Here is a 14,886-nt window from a genome sequence, read left to right as displayed (position 1 = left end):
CCCTTTACCTTTACCTAGATCCAGTCTAGAGAGGATATAATGCTTAGTTTTGCTCGAACTGCAAGGATAATGTTGTGCAAAAATGTTCTAACAGGGGTATCCATGGACAGCCGGCAAAGCAAAAAAAAAAAAAAGTACTAGACGAACTGATTTGAAAGGTACAAACTTATTTTAATAACTTCCTAATATCTCTTTCCATATTTTGAAATTATCCAGCATATCTTGGGCATGACTCACGCCTATTCTGTGTCAACTGTTTTAAAAATGTTTTGCACCTTGTACCACATGAAGAACACCCATGGGATCAATATTCAAGGTGACCCTCTTGATATGCAGAGCATGATATGATATCCCTCTTGATATGCATACCAATGGAATATGCTTCTTTTCATTTTGATAAACAATGCATAAGCAATTTGTCTGCAATAATAACTAAGAATTTTTTTTTATTTTCTTAATGAACAGCATTCATTATTATTGAATTGCAATGTTGTTGTTTAGTCATTTAGTCGTGTCCAACTCTTCGTGACCCCATGGACCAGAGCACGCCAGGCACTCCTGTCTTGAATTTCAATAAGGATTTCTTATTAGGCAAAATATAGAGACTCCTCAGGAAAAAAAATTCATAAAGAAGGTTTAGCAGGAGAAAAATGAACAGTGGAAAGGATGGAATATGACTCAAATGATTATTTTGTGTTCTGATTTCCAAAACAAATGCTTTTAAAGACCTACATTCCAAACTCATGTGTCCTTGCTTTATTGCTACCATGCTGGCTATCATTTGCAAAAACCAAAAACATATTTTAGGAATCAGGTGCCATATTAAGTCTTTGTAGTCAGGTGCTCCTTTGTATTCAAACTAGGCCTGAGTACAATAATGTAGCACTTGGGAAGGAAGATGCAGCCCAGAAGCCCAGCACTGGAGGCCAACATAGAGAAGATCTGCACGGCCACCATGTACTTCCCCTTGGTGCTCAGGTAGGTGGGCACAAAAGACACCCAAACACTGCAGAAGACCAGCATGCTGAAGGTGATCAGCTTGGCTTCATTGAAGGACCCAGGCAGCTTCCTGGCTAAGAAAGCCACTGTGAAGCAGATGGCAGCCAGGAATCCCATGTAGCCAAGGACTGTGTAAAACATGACAACCGATCCTTCATTGCATTGCAGGATGATCTCTCCAGCCTGGGAGTGCATGTCAGAGTATGGGAATGGAGGAGAGCTACCCAGCCAGATGACACAGATAAGAATTTGGATACCGGAACAGGAAATGACAATGGAATTAGCCAGACTCTTTCCCAGCCATCTCCTCACCCTGTTTCCTGGCTTAGTGGCCAGGAAGGCCAGCACAACGGTAATAGTTTTTGCCAACAAAGAAGAGACAGCAACTGAGAAGATGATCCCAAAGGCCGTCTGCCTGAGAAGGCAGGTCACTTTCCTTGGCCGGCCTATAAACAGAAAGGAGGACAAAAAGGAAAGGAGGAGGGAGACAAGGAGGATGTAGGAAAGGTCCCTGTTGTTGGCTTTGACTATGGGAGTGTCAAGATATTTAATGAATATTCCTAAAACAAGGCCTGTGATTAAGGACAAAAACAGGGCAGTGGAAGCCAAGAGGGTCCCCAGATATTCATCATAGGACAGGAAGGTGATAATCTTGGGGATGCATTGATCTCTGTCCTTGTTAGGGTGTTGATCTTCTGGACATTTGGTGCAGTGGTCTGCATCTGGAAAAAGAAGAGCATCTGCATGAACATATTCCTGCAAACTAGCAAAAAAAGAAGGTCATTTTTGAATCCAGCCACAATTGGAAACAGTCTCAGACTTGCTATTTCTGCTAATCTACACAGAGAGTTGGTCCTTTCCGTGTAGGTGCCTAGTGCAGATACCCCCTTATTTACCTCCCAAGGAAGAGCTTGGAGTGTTCTAGAAGTTCCAAGTTATTAATTGCAGCTACATCTACTCTCACCCCAACACCAGGTGTTCTCAGATGGGTGTAACTTACAGGAAAAAGTTCCTTGGGGGAGCATGGATTGGAATTCTGGTCTTCCCAGTACAAACCAATCACTCTAGCTACTTTACCACACTGACTGGTTCAAGGGAGCCTAGCAGATGCAGCAACACTGCCTAATTCTTACATACTCAAGGCCAGGCACCCCCAAACTTCGGCCCTCCAGATGTTTTGGACTACAATTCCCATCATCCCAGACCACTGGTCCTGTTAGCTAGAGATCATGGGAGTTGTAGGCCAAAATATCTGGAGGGCCGCAGTTTGGGGGTGCCTGCTCAAGGCTGTCGCAGTGGTACCTTGAAAGCTTTATTTATTAAAACTGTGTAGATCACGACAGTATTGAATTTATTAAATTCAACCCTTAGATTATACTTGAATATTTCTCAACCAAGGACATATTTTATTGCTTATTTTGTGGCATCTTCCTCTGAAGTCTCCTACCTTCCTGAGAGGAGATCATTCCTTCCGCACATGGAGCACAAGCGTGGCAGCAAATGGGTTTCCCTTCCTGAACCTTCTTGGCATATCCAGGGCGACAGCTTTTGGTACACCTGGCATGAGGAAGGGTCTGACCAAAAAGACAGAAAGCATCAATGAAAGCAATTTCTCTGCCAGTGTACAGTCTCAGTTTATGTGGAATGGACACGTCTTTGGTGTTTGATGCTTTTTTAATTTTTGATAACATTTTATTAATTTTCCATAATAATAATAATAATAATAATAATAATAATAATAATAATAACGCACATTTAACAATTTAAACCATAAATCTTAATTGTCTTCCCCCCACTCCCCCTTTTGGTTCCATTATTTTGCTCTTATTCATGCACGTCCTTGAAATCTTATACTCTTGACAATCTAATTTTTAAACCTTATTCATCTTATTACAAATGACGTTTAAAAGTTCAACTAATGTAAAAACCTAAACACAAAGCTTACAAGGTTATGCTTTAAACATTTCCATTATTTTTAAAAAGAAATAAATAAAAGAAAAAAACAATGTCCTTTTGGGTTTCAAATTGTCTAAAACGTCCTGCATAGTTCACTAAGTTATTTTACCCCTGCTCAGACCCCTGGGCTCTCACTTGTGGGGTCCCTCAGGGTTCTGTCCTCTCCCCCATGCTTTTTAACATCTACATGCAGCCGATGGGAGAGATCATCAGGGGGTCTGGGCTGGGTGTTCATCAGTATGTGGATGATACCCAGCTCTACCTCTGTTTCAAATCAGAACCAGTGAAGGTGGTGAAGGTCCTGTGTGAGTGCCTGGAGGCAGTTGGAGGATGGATGGCGGCTAACAGATTGAGGTTGAATCCTGACAAGACAGAAGTACTGTTTGTGGGGGATAAGTTTTGACCTTGACAGGATTGAACTATATCAACAAAAAAGTATTCGCCTGAGTTTCAGCGGACTGTTTTGACCATCATGTGGGAAGTAAGAATAGAACTATGTCAAGATGAGACACAACAGCAAGAGTTAAAGCAACAATTCCAGATGGTGATGGCGGAATATGATTTTTTAGAGGATGAAGCGACTGAAAGTGACAGTGATTTGGAGGATTTGGACAATGACGGGGACTATGATTTGGAACGAAAAGATGAAGACGATGGCTGTGATAACATAATGCAAAATGAAGCTCACCATGAAAGAAAAGACGATTCTACTCTGCAAAAAGTCAGGTGGAGTGCCCCTCCTTTGAGGGGGGCACGATTGGACTCACTGGAACTCCAGAAAACCCACAGGGAAGAGGAAAAAAATAATCAGAGAAGAGAAGAAACTCAGGGGTGCTGTGTGGAGACATGGAGGGCAAAATACTGTAAAAAGGGGGTGGGGTGAAGGGAGAGTGGGGTTGTGATTAATAGGATGGATTACTAGGTTTAAAACTGGACTGCTGACTACGGAATCTGCTGGATTGGAGGGTTGGAGCCGGAAATTGGGGATGAAAGGTTAGATTAGGAATAGTTATAGTTTAAAAGTGAATTGATTTTGGAAAAAGGTGAAAATATGGAGGCTTATAGAGGGGGGGGAAATTAGGCACGGGAAGAAAAATTGGAGTTTGATTTTTTAATGATTTAGATATTTGGTGAAAATGATAATAGTCAAGTTTTAAAATAGTATAAGGTATAAAGGTAATTATTTTATAGATTAAAGAAACTGTTGAAGAGGATAAAAGAGGGACGAGAACCGGGGAAGGGGGGAGGTTGGGGAAGCCCACAAAATATGGTTTATTAACTATGAATGAAAAAAGATTATTTTTGTTTTGTTCTTGTTTTTTCCTTTTTTGTCTTTTTTCTTTTTTCTTTTTCTTTTTTATTCTTTTGGTATGAGAATAGATGGCTGGATGGATGCCTTCCTGCGTACTGCCCTGACTTCCTGGAGCCCTCTGGTGGCAGGGGGGGACTTTGGGGGCAGGGGAGGGGGAGGAGGACAGAAACCCAACCATAAAATGGACCACCTCTGAATGCTCACCTGCGTGGGATGCTTCTGTGGCAGGGGAGGACCCATGGAGGAGGGTGGGAAGACGGTGGAAAAGGTGTTAATGTATGTACCATTTTTGTAATTTGTAAAACTAATAAAAATTATGTTAAAAAAAAGAAGTACTGTTTGTGGGGGACAGGAGGCGGGCAGGTGTGGAGGACTCCCTGGTCCTGAATAACTGTGCCCCTGAAGGACCAGGTGCGCAGCCTGGGAGTCATTTTGGTCTCACAGCTGTCCATGGAGGCGCAGGTCAATTCTGTGTCCAGGGCAGCTGTCTATCAGCTCCATCTGGTACGCAGGCTGAGACCCTACCTGCCTGCGGACTGTCTCGCCAGAGTGCTGTATGCTCTAGTTATCTCCCGCAGGGACTACTGCAATGAGCTATACGTGGGGCTACCTTTGAAGGTGACCCGGAAACTACAAGTAATCCAGAATGCGGCAGCTAGAGTGGTGACTGGGAGCGGCCGCCGAGACCACATAACACCGGTCTTGAAAGATCTACATTGGCTCCCAGTACGTTTCTGAGCACAATTCAAAGTGTGGGTGCTGACCTTTAAAAACCTAAATGGCCTTGGTCCAGTATACCTGAAGGAGTGTCTCCACCCCCATCATTCTGCCCAGACACTGAGGTCCAGTGCTGTGGGCCTTCTGGCGGTTCCCTTGTTGCGAGAAGCCAAGTTGCAGGGAAATAGGCAGAGGGCCTTCTTGGTAGTGGTGCCCGCCCTGTGGAATGCCCTCCCATCAGATGTCAAAGAGAAAAACAGCTACCAGATTTTTAGAAGACATCTGAAGGCAGCCCTGTTCAGGGAGGCTTTTAATCTTTAATCAATTATTTTATTCTTCTGTTGGAAGCCGCCCAGAGTGGCTGGGGAAACCCAGCCAGATGGGTGGGGGTAAAGATAATAAATTATTATTATTATTATTATTATTATTATTATTATTATTATTATTATTATTACGAATCTTCTTTATCTTCTTTGGTGGTGGCTTCTTCCTTCTATGGGGATGGGCTGGTCTTGGCCTGGTGCCCACTCTCACGTCTCTTTATGCTACCTCCCAGGCCTTCTTAATAACTTTACATTGCCACCACATATACCTTTTCCCCTCCCTTCCTGTTTTGTCTCCATCCAAGTCAAAGCCTCCCAAATCAGTTCACACAAAGTGCCATTTTTACCATCGACCACCTTTACTTTCCCTTGCATTTCCCTCTAACCTCCCACCTCAACCTTTCCCACCTCGGTGGTTGGTATGTTCACCTCTTTAAATTGTCCCACAGCCTCTGAAAGTAAGTTAGTCTTTTCCCGTATTTGAGAAGCTGCCTTATCAACATTTTCCTTTATCTCTCCCCATTTCCTAGCTTCCTCTCTGAGATTAAATTCCAAAACAAAAAGTCCTTTTCTACCAGGGAATGTATTGTTTTGGCTTGGTCAGTACTTTGTCAAGGCCATTTCACTAAACACAGGAAAGAAACCAAAACTTCCAGCCTCTTCTCTCCCCCCCCTTCCATTTTAATCACAAAAACAAATTTTAACAGTTATATATTCCCATCTTTACATCCATTCACAACAAAATAATTTTGCATTACCAATATGAATAAAACTATAATACTAATTATTGGTTTGATCTTCTTGAGAGTCCCATGGACTGCAAGAATATCAAACCTATCCATTCTTAAGGAAATCAGCCCTGAGTGCTCACTGGAAGGACAGATCGTGAAGCTGAGGCTCCAATACTTTGGCCACCTCATGAGAAGAGAAGACTCCCTGGAAAAGACCCTGATGTTGGGAAAGATTGAGGGCACTAGGAGAAGGGGACGACAGAGGACAAGATGGTTGGACAGTGTTCTCGAAGCTACGAACATGAGTTTGAGCAAACTGCGGGAGGCAGTGCAAGACAGGAGTGCCTGGCGTGCTATGGTCCATGGGGTCACAAAGAGTCGGACACGACTAAACGACTAAACAACAACAACATAATACTAATATTTTTTTAAGTCTCATTTAGTCCTCTTCTTTCCCCTGTTTTTAATCTTGATTTTTAACCAGCTGGTATCTTTTAATGAATTTTAATTCTTTTTAATTAGATATCTTCAATACTCTGAAAAGTCAAATATTTCTTTCCCAAAAAATAACACAAGATCAGGGAATCAGTCCCCATCTTATAGTATCTTCCATTAAATAACATTGCATTCCTTCTCCAGTTTAGCCTCCATTTTAAGCCAAGTTCAAGCACAAAGTAGTATAACTTCAAGTTCATGTCAAGTTCAATGCTTTGAAAAATATTGAGATTGGTATTAGAAAAGCTGGGTGTAATCTTTTAATCCTTAATGTTCATGAGTTGACCTACCTCCCAAAGAAAACTTCATCAGAACTTCACTTGTATGTTTTTCGTGCTCATAGCACCAGCAGCGGGAGCAGACTTCCTTTTAACAGTCCCATTTTGGCAGACTCAATGAAATTAGACAGTCCTCAGCTTTACAATCAGCTTCAATATTTTGGAATGCTACCTGTTTCTGGCTGGATCTGAGGCTTTGCTTCGCAGAGCTGCATTGCTACCTACGGTAGTTCCCCGGAGCTTTCACTTGGCTCCCCCCCCCCAATTCTCCACACCTAGAATCATAGAATCATAGAGTTGGAAGAGACCACAAGGGCCATCCAGTCCAACCCCCTGCCAAAAGCAGGAAACACCATCAAAGCATTCCTGACATATGCCTGTCAAACCGCTGCTTAAAGACTCCAAAGAAGGAGACTCCACCACACTCCTTGGTAGCAAATTCCACTGCCGAACAGCTCTTACTGTCAGGAAGTTCTTCCTAATGTTTAGGTGGAATCTTCTTTCTTGAAGTTTGAATCCATTGCTCCGCATCCGCTTCTCTGGAGCAGCAGAAATCAATCTTTCTCCCTCCTCCATATGACATCCTTTCATATATTTGAACATGGCTATCATATCACCCCTTAACCTTCTCTTCCCCAGGCTAAACATACCCAGCTCCCTAAGCCATTCCTCATAAGGCATTGTTTCCAGGCCTTTGACCATTTTGGTTGCCCTCTTCTGGACACGTTCCAGCTTGTCTGTATCCTTCTTGAACTGTGGTGCCTAGAACTGGACACAGTACTCCAGGTGAGGTCTGACCAGAGCAGAATACAGTGATACTAATACTTCCCTTGATCTAGATGCTATACTATTGATGCAGCCCAGAATTGCATTGGCTTTTTTAGCTGCTGCATCACACTGTTTACTCATGTCAAGTTTGTGGTCTACCAAGACTTCTAGATCCTTTTCACATGTACTGCTCTCAAGCCAGGTGTCTCCCATCCTGTATTTGTGCCTTTCATTTTATTTACCCAAGTGTAGTACTTTACATTTCTCCCTGTTAAAATTCATCTTGTTTGCTTTGGCCCAGTTGTCTAATCTGTTAAGGTCATTTTGAAGTGTGATCCTGTCCTTTGGGGTATTAGCCACCCCTCCCAATTTGGTGTCATCTGCAAACTTGCCCTTAAGCTCGTCATCCAAGTCATTGATAAAGATGTTGAATAAGACTGGGCCCAAGACAGAACCCTGTGGCACCTCTCGGGATGGAGAGCGGAGACCGGCAATGCCAAGCTGCCGTCCGTGAAACCGCAGGACCCCGAGACACCCCAAAGCTCCTCTTGGGGTTTTCGGGGGAGATGCGTCACCCTTGCACCTTCCCCAGAAGCTCAGTGAAGCCATATCTTACAGAGCTATAAGATCTGTGGTCCAACCGCCATGCTGCGGGAACCCGTAGGTGGTGTTTGACCCATGGGTCAAATTCCTTGGGACACAGTTGGGGCAGAAAGAGATAATCAAGAAGAGAGAATTACATGGAGACTGTATTGGCCTTGGGTTTAGCAGATGGAGCTGTTTGCCATAGCTGCCAAGTTTTCCCTTTTCTCATGAGGAAGCCTATTCAGCATAAGGGAAAATCCCTTAAAAAAAGGGATAGCTTGGCAGCTATGCTGTCTGCCATGATTACAAAAGTCTAGTAAAAACATTACAAATCTGCAATCATTGAAATCATTTAGAAATATCAAAATCCAGAGAAACAAACAAGCTGAAACAGAAAGGTACTGCAAATGCCATGCCTCAGCCATAAGCCAACCTGCTCCTCCATTTTCATGTTTCTTATTTTGACTTTCCTCCATCCTACCCATTAATCGGATAGGCATAAGTTTTATCGTTGTGTTCCCCAACAAAGTCTCAGAGGTTAACATACCTCTAAAAGGGAAAACAATGCAATGAATGGGTTTTCCAAACCTGGTTGAACAGCCTGGACAACGCAAGGGCCTCTTGGTCAATGGTGAATTTTGTGCCTGAGGATCCCTGTCTGCTTATGCTTCCAAATTTCACTGCACCAAAGGATTTGTTGGGAAATGGCACCCAGTTCACAACATCAGATTCGACTGTCAACTGCCCATTCTCATCCAAATAAACTCCTTCCATGGAAGTATTGTAAAACTGGGAACTTCCCAGGAAAGGGTGAAGCTAGAACAGGAAAGAAAACGTGGACATTTAGAAAAGAAGAAAACCATCTGGATAACTTGGCCTAATCTCTGAAGAACTTTGTACAGACTGACACTTTGTGTGTGTGTGTTTGCTGAGGAATCAGGTGGTAAAGTGGAGGTAGATTGTCTTCTCAGCAGCTAAATTAGGATGTGGGTAACAATGTACAGTAAATGGAGGCAAAGCTAAGCCAGTGTTGAGGAAAGCCTGATTTCAACTGAGAATTGAATTCACAGCACCGATTCCGGTTCAGCAAGGATATCTGAGAGGGAAACAGGAATACCTGCCAAGATTGTATCCTTTGATATTTCAGCCTCTTTTGACCCTTCGCCACCATCTGATTGGATGTGGAGGAAAGGGCAGCCCTTAAGGCCCGTGCCAGAGCAAGGACAAGGTTGTAAATACTGTAGTTATCCGGAGACAGGGTTTTCTCAATCACTTCGTCAGTCAGGGACTCCAGAGTGTCAACTTCCCTGCACCTTTCCCTTCCTTTCACAGACAACATGTGTTTTGAATATGAACAATTAAATGAATTCGCCCAAAACGGAAATATAGAAAAGAGAAATGTTTCATAGTCGTCATAGTTTGGCCTTCTTTTAATACGAGTTAAGAAAGAAAAGAACCCATGAATGTACAGGGGAGAAAGCAGATCATAAGACAAGTTCGTGGTGAGGTCCCACAAAGCTGTTGTGATCCAGATTTTCCCCAAAATGGTCTTTACATTCTTTTCAGTGCTTTGCAGAAAAAATATTGAACCATAGAAGTAACGATTCTCCCCATAGTAGACCAATACATTGACTTTGTTCCACGTGGACAATATTTTAATTATTTTAAAAACCGACGGTGGTTCCGTATTCTGTACTGGGATGCTATGTGAGAAGACAGCACAAATTGTGTTCCTGGTTAGCAGAGGCATCAAGGTCCTCATGAATCTATCTCCATTCTCGGTGTCTGGAGCAATGAGGCCAATCCAAGTCCAGTTGAAGTGCAGGAGGAGTTGGACTATCCCCAGATACTGATGCTCTTCTTTGGGGACCATTCGGTAGACAAACGGGAACTGAGTTTTGTCATTAAGAGCATCAGAAACAAAACCATAACTGACCTAGTAAAGAACAGAAGAGATTAGCTTACCTTCCAAGTTCCGGACTGCATTTTACTGCTTGGGCCATTTTACACCGGAAGTTGCGTCGATGTAACTTCCGGTGTTGCTTTGCCCTTCTATGGGCACCCAAAATGGCCGCCGGCGGCTTCAGAAGTCGCTTGTACACATGTCAGGAAGTGTGCCGACGCAACTTCCGATGTCGCTTTGCCCATCTATGGGCACCAAAATGGCCGCCGCCAACACCGGAAGTCACGTCTATGCACTTCCGGACATGCGTAGATGCGACTTTTGAAGCTGGCGGCGGCCATTTTTTGTGCCCATAGAAGGGCAAATCGGAAAGAAAAAAAATGGCCACCGGCAGGAGAAAATAATGGAGAAAAACGGGAGACGAAGTGATACGGGGGACCACCGGAAAAGGTAAGAAAAAAGGGGTTTTCCCGGGGAAAACGGGAGACTTGGCAGCTATGGATTAGTGTTGTCACACACACACAACCCCCCCCCCCGAAATCTAGTACTTTGTACTTGCCTGAATGACAACTTTCTCTGACCTGGGAAACAGAGAAAAGACACAGTTTCATAGAGGCTAAGGAGCTTTACTCCAGGGAACATAACAACACCCCATATTTAGTTGTTTGCTTTCAAAAAAAGGTGACAGAGTCTTTGAAGTGTGTTGTGTTTGCTTTATGTTATGCCCTGATCACATTTTGTTACTACTTTTAGAACATGTTTCTTGTAGCAGTTTTATTTAATTGTATGATCTCTTAATTATTTCTGCATTAAAGTGTCACATTTAAGAAAAAAGAACAGATTTTTTTTTAAAAAAGGAAAAGGACACAAGCAATTGCAACGAACATTTTTAGCTCACATTATACATATAATAGCTACCAGTTCTTCTATATAAGATTAAGCTCTAAATTTAGTTGCTATAAACCCTACCGATGTCTAAATAGATTGCTGACGTATTTGTAGTAGAAGAAACTTGCCTGTTGCTTGTCCATGATAAAAGATACGCCTTGTGGCATACTTTAAACTGTAATCCTCCTCCTAATATCATCAGCTCACCTTTCTTAAGTGAGAAATGTGTACAGATTTATCCCAAATAAATGTACAATCTTTGGAGAATAAATATAATTTGACAACAACAACACATTTCATTTTTGTGTTTACAATGGCACATTGCAAAATCATAACTATTTACAGTGGAACCTCTACTTATGAATAACTCGACCTACGAATGTTTCGACTTACGAACGGAGCTCCGTTCGCCATCCTGGATGCGGTTTAGATAGGATTTTTTCTACTTACGGATTTTTAGATAGGGTTGCTACGGCTTACGAATTTTTTCTCCCAATGCATCCCTATAGGATTCAACTTACAATTTTTTTCAACTTACGAATGAATGTGCGTTTGGAATGCATAAAATTCGTAAGTAGAGGTTCCACTGTACTGCCTTAACTATTTACTGCTATAAACCCGACAGATGTGTAAATGGGTATCTATACAAGATTGCTGAGCTTTTTGTAGTAGAACAAACTTTCCTGTTGCTTGTACATGATAAAAGATATACTTTGTGGCATAAACTCCTACCTGGAAGATGCAATCCTTCTCCTGATATCATCAGCTCACTTTTCTTAAGTGAGAAGTGAGTGCAGATTTATCCCAAATAAATGTACCAAGTGCACAACTAATCTTTGAAGAATAAATATTCATTTTGTGTTTACAAAGGCACAATGCAAAACCATAACTTTTTCCTGCCTTATTTATATGTTCCATTTTTAAATATTAGAATTCATTTGGGTTCTCCTCCCGGTTGTTTCTCCTCTAGATGACACTGCATTGAGCTTCTGTGGAGGTAGACAAATCCTTCCTCCATTCACTATCAAGAGCTGATTACTGTGCTTTGAATATGAACATTTAAATGCTTTCCACAGAGCCACCAAAGTGTGGTTCTTCATTTTTATACGGCCTCCCCTGTATTTCATCAACACTAGATACAATACTAGTGAATCACAGAATCGTCAAATTGGAAGGGACCACAAGGGCCATCTAGTCCAACCTCCTGAAATGCAGGGATCTTATGTGCCTAGAGTTCTGATTAAGACTGAAAGCATATAACAAGAATTTCTCATTTCAGGGTGTGTGTGGCCAGACAGAAATACTTAGAACAAAGCTCCCACTCCTGGGTGCCAAAATGTGTGAAGACGTTTAAGAATTGCTCTCCTCCCTGTACTCATCAAAACCTCACCTTCGGAAATGGTTTTTTAAAAAATCCAATCACAAATACTAACTGTGAAGGAAGCAGAGGCAAAACATAAGGAAGGGAAAATTATAGAAGAGTCAGTTCATATAGGTAGAGGCCACATTTTTTAAAAAAAAATCTTACATTTTAAATTTTATTTTTTATTGAAAATATTTCATTTAAACCAAGAAAAACAAGGGGGGGAAGGTTCATAAAAACAAGTGGGAAACTATTATTCTTAAATATTCTATACATGCTTATATAATGCAGTGGTATATAAATGATTATTCTAATATATATATATACAATTGTTTATTATTTATGAATGCTTTCCAAACATATATGCCCATAAACATATGTTGTATTAGTTTCCAGATCAAGTGAAATAATAGTACCACACTATTCTGGCTTCATCAGACCACATCTGGAATACTGTGTCCAGTTCTGGGCACCACAATTTAAGAAGCTTTTTGGCAAGCTGGAACGTGGGCAGAAGAGTTCAACTAGGATGATCAAGGGTCTAGGAACCAAGCCTTATAAGGAATGGTTGAAGGACCTTTGTTTAGCCTGGAAAAGAGGAGACTGAGAGTAGATAGGGTAGCTATATTCAAATATCTTAAGGACTGTTACATAGAAGAGGGAACATGTTTGTTTTCTACTGCTCTGGACGGTAGGACTCGAACCAATGGCTTCAAGTTGCAGGAAAGGAGATTCGGAAAAACCTTTTGACTGTAAGCACTGTTTGACAGTGGAATGGTCACACTCGGAGGTTGTGGACTCTCCTTCCTCAGAGGTTTTTAGGCAGAAGTTGGATGGCCATCTGACATGGATGCTTTAGCTGAGATCCCTGCATTGCAGGGGGTTGGACTAGATGACCATGGATTTCTTTCAACTCTAATATTCTATCATTCTCTGATTCTAAGAGTTACCATGTCTTCTATGTTTGATTAAAGGGGGCCATAGAGGGGAGGCATGGAGAGATAATACCCTTCTATGCCATTAAAGCTTAGTGAGCCAGTTATTTTTCATGAAACTAATGATCTTTCACAGGTCAAGGTAGCATATAAATATGAAGATATTAAGCAGGACCACATTAGGAATGTAAATCTCATGTCTTTCCTTTACTGTAAATTGCTCTTACTTTTGCAGGTTTATCTAGGGTTTGCTTAGCCTGAGCTCACGGAGTTTGTTTCAGAAATGCCATGCATTTTTTTTGTATTTTGTTTCTTTAATGTTTCCTTTTGCATATTTGTTCATTTGTATCTCACACGGCACTAGCTTTCATTACCTATCCCATTCTTCTGCATTAATTTCGACAATTTCCTCAAAGATATTTCTCCATAACACACATGATTTACAACTGTGGGATCTCATAGGTTTTCTGTGGGAAAGGAGTAGGGTGAGGGAGAAATGGCTTGGACCCATGCCTAAAAACCACATGACAAATGGAAAGCCACTCAGACCCAGGCTTTCTAGCCATGGGATGGGATGAATATCTGGATGACTCCAGAATCCCCTGACTCATCTATGTTAAGAGGGGGTTGAAGGCAAACTCTCCTTCTGCCTTAGAAGCAGGAATGACATTTTCACATCTCTCCAAAGAAACTGCAAAGAATATTCAGGATTTTTTCTTCCCTCCTGACATTCATACCTGTGGGGTTTTGTAGATGCTTGACATGATTGAAATATCTCTGGATTTGTCAGAGTCAGCCCCTTCAATAACAGCCAGTACTTTATTCTGTGGTCCACAGTAATAGTTTGGGATGTTTGCTTGCCCAGGGCAGAGCAGGTCCACCATGGCACCATAAGTCTTTCTGGCATCGTAAAAGTTGTCATAGATGTCATAGCCCAGGGTGAGGTTGGGGAAAAGCCTGTGGTTCTGATTGACCTCCCGAACAGCAAACAGGAAGGACAAGATATGCCAGAAGACCGCCCCTGTTTTCCTGGAAAAAAGTGTGTGTCACCTTGACATTCTTTTCACACAGAGACCAGATTGTGTCATCCTTTCCTGTGATGGGGTGGGGGCAAAAATCATGAAATGGATCTCGTCTGCAGCACCTGTACACCTGAGATCCATCAACCCCCTCCTGTCCAAATCCTAGAAGAATGAGCTATTCTAATGCTGGAAAACTCCCAGTTTTACAACACTTCCATGGAAGGAGTGTATTTGGATGAGAATGTCTCACTAGAGTCGGTGAAAGCACATAGAAAGCAATAGATGACTTTCTGGTATCCAAAGGGACGAAAACAGAAGACATGATTTACCAAACAAAAGTACCAGGACGGAATGGTTGGACCAACATGAGTCTGACCAAACTGTGGGAAGACAAGAGTGCCTGGCGTGCTCTGGTCCATGGGGTCACGAAGAGTCGGACACGACTAGACGACTAAGCAACAACAACAAGTTGACTTTCTGACATTCAGAATGAACCTGACCCATTTCCCTCCAAAGGGAGGAAAATAGAAGACATGATTTACCAACCAAAAGTATCAGAAATTAGGAAACATGCCCGGCAGACAAAAACATCTGGTCTCCATGAGGTCAGA

At 42.1% G+C, this 14,886-nt stretch overlaps 1 protein-coding gene across 1 annotated transcript; it reads right to left on the bottom strand.

The window, feature by feature from the left end:
* Positions 1-822: 822 nt before the first annotated feature.
* On the bottom strand, positions 823-14,152 carry LOC118080165 (vomeronasal type-2 receptor 26-like). The gene is made up of 5 exons (XM_088664008.1): positions 13,991-14,152; positions 9,282-10,100; positions 8,753-8,980; positions 2,447-2,573; positions 823-1,721 (listed from the first exon to the last, which is right to left on the bottom strand). Exons 1-5 carry the CDS (start codon positions 14,135-14,137, stop codon positions 823-825), a joined length of 2,220 nt encoding a protein of 739 aa, XP_088520134.1. The 5' UTR covers positions 14,138-14,152.
* Between the last annotated feature and the right edge of the window lie 734 nt (positions 14,153-14,886).

Source organism: Zootoca vivipara, chromosome 2 (genome assembly GCF_965207765.1).
Source record: "Zootoca vivipara chromosome 2, rZooViv2.hap1.1, whole genome shotgun sequence".
Taxonomy (NCBI): domain Eukaryota; kingdom Metazoa; phylum Chordata; class Lepidosauria; order Squamata; family Lacertidae; genus Zootoca; species Zootoca vivipara.
The sequence above is the reverse complement of the archived record's forward strand: the minus strand, read 5'-3'. Positions and strand labels throughout refer to the sequence as shown.

Bases quoted from the DNA above. Each gene is read 5' to 3' on its own strand.
- LOC118080165 (XM_088664008.1), bottom strand. From the start codon at position 14,137: ATGGTGGACCTGCTCTGCCCTGGGCAAGCAAACATCCCAAACTATTAC. The intron at 8,981-9,281 runs GTATTCCTGTTT...TTCCTGTTCTAG, and splicing joins AAAGGATACAATCTTGGCAG to CTTCACCCTTTCCTGGGAAG. The intron at 1,722-2,446 runs GTAGGAGACTTC...TTCTTTTTCCAG, and splicing joins AATGATCTCCTCTCAGGAAG to ATGCAGACCACTGCACCAAA.